This window comes from Sphaerodactylus townsendi, linkage group LG06 (genome assembly GCF_021028975.2).
Source record: "Sphaerodactylus townsendi isolate TG3544 linkage group LG06, MPM_Stown_v2.3, whole genome shotgun sequence".
Classification (NCBI taxonomy): domain Eukaryota; kingdom Metazoa; phylum Chordata; class Lepidosauria; order Squamata; family Sphaerodactylidae; genus Sphaerodactylus; species Sphaerodactylus townsendi.
In genome coordinates this window covers 5,025,659-5,032,537 of record NC_059430.1, presented here as the reverse complement: position 1 = coordinate 5,032,537, position 6,879 = coordinate 5,025,659, and the positions used below count along the sequence as shown (strand labels likewise).

The following is a 6,879-nucleotide window of genomic DNA, read 5'->3' as shown; positions in this document are numbered from 1 at the left end:
TAGCAGTTGCTAAATATTTAGCTGTGGCAATTGCCTGTAAGGGGGTTAGATCCTGATCTGTGCAAGACCTTTGAGTAAAAACCCCTCAGTAAGATAAGAAGGAAAAGTGTTACTGAGGAAATCAAACATGCTCACCAAATAATCCCATAGCCCTTGTGCCAAAACATGTTCTGTACCCAGCATTATCATAACTTGTTCTGTCCTCCATCTTGTTCACCATTGAGATGTTTGTGGTAAAAAGTTTGGATCTGCTGCCAAGCATCCACCTGTGCTGCAGCATGAGCTCTGGGCTCCCCTCCCCAGATCACTGGGAAGCCCACTAAAAGATGCATTGAAGATGGGCACAGTGGGAAATAAGGAGGCTCAATATAATGCCCTGCTCCTGAATAGCAAATTATCTCAGGTTTTTCTTTTCCGTGAGCCTGCAAAAGTTTGGAGGCTTCAGTGGCGAAGAATTCACTTTTCCAGTTATGGTCATCTCTGCTTACAATGAAAAGAAAGCGACTCTCCGCCTTCTCCAGTGGAATAAGGCTTTGGCGGTCAGGACCCTCCAGCGGGTTGTTCAGGACATCCACAATGTCAGCAACCCCATTCTGGTCTATTTTGACCCGATTCTTATCAAAGCCAAGAGGTGGAATGGTGATATCCTTATAACAGAGTTTGGCCCCTACATTGGCTATAGAGCCATTTATTGTGGCTGTCGCAGTGATACCCTTTAAGAAAGATGCCATAGAGATACAGAGGTCACCCCCTTTAGAGTGTCCAAGTAGCCCAATTCCTGGACCTTTAATCTGAACAGGAAAAAAAGAGAGAGAGACATTAGAGTCGTATTGTGACAGGCCGATGTGAATCTTACCTGTGTCTTACTGCCTATGCTTAGGTAGACTTGAGATCAAGCATTCTGAGCTGAGCTTGAGGAACTGAGCTTGAGGAATTGAGAGTAAGCCATGCTGAATTCAACATAAATTACTTTTTAGTGAACATGCTTAGGAATGGGCTGCATGAGACTCTGATCCTCTGACAAAGAAAAAAGAAAATATTGGAAGGTCAGCACTAAATGGTCTTACCTTTGGATGTTTCAACATATAATTTACAGCTTCTTCAAAATACTCCAGATGGAATTCTTTCATATCTTTAGGTAGATCTTCATAACCATAATAGGCCAGTGCTAGCATGGCAAAGCCATGATTGGCCATCAAACAGGCTCGATATTCGGGAAGGCCTCCTCCAGCTCCAGAAATATCAATGATTCCAGGAAAGGTGTCATCACCTACAAGAGTCATAATAAGCAGTACTTCGCCTTCATTAGACTCTGAATATCAGTGATCCACAAATCTAATTGACTGCCAACATAAGCTCCGGTACAACCAATACATCTGACGGGCCTATTCAAAGAATTAAAAGCCGCAAGAGGAACTGGGGTGCATTATGTCAGTTGGACAGTTTTAAAACTAAAACACACACAAAAAGTCTTTGCATGTACGGTCATGCTATAAAAGAAAAAAGGCAGGGCTGGCCAACAATTAGGCACCATAAAATCATCACTATTTATTTAATTTATACCTTGCTATTCTCCCCAAGGGGGACCTATAAGTTGCTTACATAATTTCTTTCCTGTTTTATCCTCATAACCCCCATTAAGTAGATTACACTGAGTGTGTGTGTGATTGCCCGTGGTTACGCGACAAGTTACAATGGTAGAGTGGGGACTATGAACCTCGGTTTCCCAGATCCTAGCCCAGTGGTTCTCAACCTTCCCAACCCTAACATTTATCCATTTTACAGATGGAGAACACTGATGCAGAGAGATGGAGAACACTGATGCAGAGAGTCTTGGGCGACCCCTGTGAAAGGGTCGTTCAACCCCCAAAGGGGTCCCGACCCCCAGGTTGAGAACCACTGTCCTAGTCCAACCCTCTAACCTGTACACTATGCTGGGTCTCTAATTGTGGTGCTGAAGGCAATTAGATTTGTATGAAATGCTCAACACATAGGTGTATATGAATGAAATGGCAATATGAATATGGGTTAGTGACGGTAACCAGGAAAGGTGAGGGAACAGCCTGGAATTCCCTCCGGATTCATGTAGTACTACGAGCGTCAATTTGTGTTTAGGGGTCACTGTGGTAAGAAGACCAAACTGTGTGGCTGGGACTGGAAGCACCCCACTCACCGGGGGGTAGGAAGAGCGTGGCTCGGATCCTGCCCTCCCGTATCGGGATCCTTCTCACACCGTCCCGCAGGAAGGCGCGCTCGTGGGTGCCTTGGGCCAGGCGGTTGCTCTGGCCTCCCAGCACTTCCAGATCCAGGCGGAAGGGGCTCTGCACGTCCCGCTTCACCAGGCGTCTGTGCGGCTTCTCCGGCACCATCGACCACAGCAGCCCCAGCGGCTCCAACCCGGAGAAGCTGCCGCCGTCCCGCGCCGGCGAGCGAGCCAGATCCAGCTGCCCGTCGCCATCCGCTTGGTACAGGGCGCGCGACTCAAAGAGCAGCCCCGCGTCGTCTCGCAGGGACGCCCGGAGGGTGACCTCCTGCTGGGGCTGCAGGCCTTCCACACGGATGGCCAGCGGCTCGTCAAACAGGCTCCGGGCGGCGGGAGAGAAAGTCACGCGGGCCTGCATGCCGGAGGTGCTCACGGAGGACGCAGCGGGGGGACGGGGGGGCCGCAGCCGAGTTTGCAGGCGCCGGCCCACAGCGGCTCCAACGAGTAGTAGGCGCGCTGATCCGGACATAAGCACAGGGTGTGTGTGGGTCACTGCAACTTCCGGGACAGAACCGTTGACAACCTCTTCCGGTTGCCAACTTCAATTTGCTAACCTGGAAATTTGGAGTTGGCGCTTTTCCCTGCAAAGCTGCCGTTTTTTCCAGGGGATTGTTCTGTGCAGGCAGTTAAAATTCTGGGAAGTTCCATCCACCTCGGCTTTTCTGTTTGGTTGCAGATGGGTTGGTTCGCTTCTCACGCATGCTTGAGTACTCAAATGCCCCCTGTTTAATTCCCTCAACTTCTACAAATGTGCGAATAGTTTTAAGGTTTGGAGACTCACTGAAAATTTATTTAGATATTTATCCCTTGATTTTGTGAGGATTCAAAGCAGCTTAAAACGTTATAACAACGAGATAAAACTAAAAATTGGGAAATACTTCTAGAAATTTACAGTAATAGTAACCGCTGTGAAATTCTTTATTCTATCACAACTTATCTTATAATAGTGTTAAACATTATTACTGTTTACTAAATATTGTACATAATATCTAATGCTAAGATTTATTAAGATAATTAACATGTAATGCTTCTTATATCACTATTCAATGCTCATAATGGTCACGATCATTGTGCATTATTTATTGTTAATTATATCACTCAATAATATTACATATATACTTATTCTTCTCTTTTTCTTTTAATGCAACTGTAAATGTTACAATATGGTTCCTATTTCTCTTAATTTTCTGTTCTGATTATGCTTACAAAAATGAAATAAATTGGGGAAAAACCATGGTTCTCCTTTCTTCCATTTTATTCTCAGAACAACCCCCTGTGAGGTAGGTTGGAGAGAGTGATTGGCCCAAGGTCACTCGGCTGTGGAAGAGTGGGAATTTGAATCAAGGTTTCCCCACATCCTAGTCTGACACACTAACCTCTGCACCCTAACTGCAGCAGGACTTGCTTCAGCAGAGAAAGAACTTCTGCATTCAACATATAATGAACGTATGGGAATCACTGCCACAAGATGTAATGATAACCAGTAGTTTAAATTATGTGTACACAAGATTAGAAAAATTCATGAACTACAGGTTTAGCATGGTTAATATATGGTGGGTAAATAGAGCTCCCAAGGTCTGAGGCAGTGTTAGTTACTGCAGGTTAATAATGGTGAGCGTAGGGCTGCCATCCCGCAGGTGGGACCTGAAATGTCTCAGAATTACAACTGATCCCCAGGCCCATAGAGGCAGGCATTGTGTGTCACTACGAAGTGATCAAACTTTATGTGAAATGGGCAGTCACCAGAATCCCTGTCTTCTGTTGCTCACCAGCTTTTTGGAAGAATCCACATTGGTTGTGATCCACCCATAGGATCTTTACTGCACAAAGATGAGAGAACTTTATGTGACAGTAATTTAGGACTCATTTTCTTTAAGAGATTGTCCATCGTGTTGGCACAGGTTTTGTTTGTCTATATCAGCGTTTCCCAAATGGTGGGTTGTGACTTGGCACCAGGCCATGAAAGCAAAATGCTGGGTCACCTAATGGCTGGGGCTGACCACCCCACCCCTGTCCTTGCTCAGAAGGCACCACCCACCTGGAGCAGGACCAGCCGGCACATAGAGCAGCTTCAGGGCTCCTCCCCTGCCAGTTGACCAGAAAGGGGCCAGGGACAGAAGTGGTACTGTGAGGGAGGTGGGGGCAGAAGCGGCACCCTGGAGAGTCTCCCTGGCGTTGCCACATGCAGATGAGGTCCGGCGCAGGGCTGGGCTTGTCCCTGCCGAGCCAGCATGGGCAGATGTGTGGTGGGGTGACATTCAAATTTGTTTTATTTTACTAATAAATAGGCCATAAAAAATTTAGTGGGTCATGGAGGAGAGGTATTAAAAGAACCAGGCCATGGAAAAAAAGTTGGGGAAACATTGGTCTATAATATTAATTGTGCTATTTGTGTGGGGCTGTTTATTCTGTTGAATGTGGCTTTGTATATTGCGGATGGGGCTTTGTTCATTTTTGTTATTGTACACGTATTCATTTAGATTTTTTTTTCAAACACTGTATTAAAATTTGACACTTGCTCTTTAATGCCAGTAGCAGTTTATGCTTGATTCCTCAACAGTGATAGGAGTCATATCTTTAATATGGGTTTTACATGATAAAGAAAACCTTTCAAAATTACCATCTTTTTTTTCAAATTGTTACTTTTCTGAAATGCAATTAGATTATCTCTTGAAGTTAGAATATTTCCATTTTTACCTTGCATCCTTGTATTAAGTTTATTGAGGTGCATAAGTATCTCAAATATTCTAGCTGAGGAATCCAAAGTTCATAACGTAGACACAAAAAGCATTCTTGTTTTTCTTCCTCAAAAATGCAATAATCTCTTGGAGTTCATGCGCATGATACAGCGATTTCTCCCTCAACAGCCATCTCACTTCTGTGTAAAATTAAATTAAATTTCTGTACTGTAAATCCAAATCAATACAATTTTTTCTAAATAAATGATTCTTTAGTGGTCTGCTTTTAATGCAATTAACCATTTTGACAGCTTGGTGCAGAACATTTTAAAATTCAATTCCTAATGTTTTTAAAATGAGGACCTTTCTGTGTAGAAAGCAATGAATTATAATAACATTGGGATTTTCCTGTTTTACAAGCTCTGCAAACGTTTTCATATAACCTACTATAGATGGAGCTCCATCTGTACAAATGCCAACACATGACTTCCATGAAGATTCCCATTTTTCAAGGTAGGTGATTAAAGTATCAAATATGTCTTGACCTCTTGTAATACCTGGCATTTCTTTGTAACACAAAAATTGGTTTATTATTTGATCTTCATCAATAAAATGAATAAATGCAAGTAGCTGTGCTTTGTTACTGATGTCAGTAGATTTGTCAACTTGCAAAGCAAAATACAAAGCTTATTCCATACATTTTCTTCTATGTCAGTTCTGTAATTCTTCTATGAAGTGTATCATTTGAGAGGGGAATTTTTGCTTATTTCTTATTCTGCTTCGTTTCCTAACATTGTTTTAACAATCCTTCTACATGCCAGCAAAATAATTGACTCTGGTAGAGTATGCGACTTCATTTTTTGTTCAACCATTTCAGATATCTTGTAAGAAGCAAGTTGAACCTTTAAAGAAACTGTTAATCTTTTCTTTAAAATATTGGCTTGTTCCAATTTGAATCCTTTCCTTGAAGATGTGTTTAGTTGTAAAATGTCTTTTTAGCTTACTAGAAACTGTGGATTTATTTATCATTTTTTCACCACACACAACACACAGTGGAAGAGGCTGATGTTAATTTCCAGTCTAAGAAAAGCCAAACTTTAAAGAACTGCCACAATATTTCCAATTAGGTCTTGTTTTAACTTACTGATATCTGCTGCTATTGCTTTTGACAAAGTCTCACTTTCAAATTCCTGGTCATCAGTGCTGAGCTTCCTCTTTATAAATTCATCCATTTTCATGAGGTACCAGATTAAAAATAATAAAAGAAAAGCTGAGTTCAGTCATTCACAGTGAAACACACACAAAGGGGGGAAAACACAGGTGTGTCCCATCAGGGAGGACAAAATGACTGGGAGAAACACAAGAGTCAGGAAACAGGCAAAGGTACCCCAGGTGACTGTCAAGCAAGGTGCCCTATCCCAGAGAGACTGGGGAAAGTGAACCCATGTTCCCCACTCCCATGTGCACGCCACTTGCACTCCTGCCTCTCCAGTTGCCTTTCACAGCACTTCCTCCCCTCTGTACCTTTCGCTGGCTCTCTCACCCGCATCCTCCCCTTGCACATCCTGCCGCTCTGCCTCTCTTACACATGCTCCTCTGCCTTGCTCATCTTTGTCTCTCTTGCATGTGCTTTTTGAGCCGAGCCTCTAAAATACTTACCCACAACAGTTCAAGGTGCATCTAGCCACCTCATGCAGTGCACCATTTGAATAGAATGTGGCTAATAGATCATTGTTCTGATCCAGCAGAGTTCATTTATGTTTTTAACTACAAACATTTACCTCTGTATTTAGGTGTTGTGTATTATATATATATGCAAATTGCTGAGAATAAAAGTTCATGTATTCATAAATGGATGCCACAGTCCGTCCACAAAGAAATGCTTTCAGTATACATGGGACCTGTTTGTTTTCTGCAACATAACTATACCTCTGTAAT

The 6,879-nt window shown here is 43.0% G+C and overlaps 1 protein-coding gene across 3 annotated transcripts; it reads right to left on the bottom strand.

Annotated features, from left to right (window-relative positions):
* Positions 1-6: 6 nt before the first annotated feature.
* On the bottom strand, positions 7-6,183 carry LOC125435935 (acyl-coenzyme A thioesterase 1-like). Of its 3 annotated transcripts, none has more exons than XM_048502462.1 (3): positions 6,086-6,183; positions 1,068-1,270; positions 7-791 (listed from the first exon to the last, which is right to left on the bottom strand). In XM_048502462.1, exons 1-3 carry the CDS (start codon positions 6,177-6,179, stop codon positions 186-188), a joined length of 903 nt encoding a protein of 300 aa, XP_048358419.1. In that variant the 5' UTR covers positions 6,180-6,183; the 3' UTR covers positions 7-185. The 3 variants fall into 3 exon arrangements, with proteins under 3 accessions (XP_048358419.1, XP_048358418.1, XP_048358417.1); XM_048502461.1 differs by lacking the exon at positions 6,086-6,183 and adding an exon at positions 4,961-5,265; XM_048502460.1 differs by lacking the exon at positions 6,086-6,183 and adding an exon at positions 2,174-3,448.
* Positions 6,184-6,879: the final 696 nt, after the last annotated feature.

Bases quoted from the DNA above. Each gene is read 5' to 3' on its own strand.
- LOC125435935 (XM_048502460.1), bottom strand. From the start codon at position 2,732: ATGTCCGGATCAGCGCGCCTACTACTCGTTGGAGCCGCTGTGGGCCGG. The intron at 1,271-2,173 runs GTGAGTGGGGTG...TGACTCTTGTAG, and splicing joins CACGCTCTTCCTACCCCCCG to GTGATGACACCTTTCCTGGA. The intron at 792-1,067 runs GTAAGACCATTT...TTTCCTGTTCAG, and splicing joins ATATGTTGAAACATCCAAAG to ATTAAAGGTCCAGGAATTGG.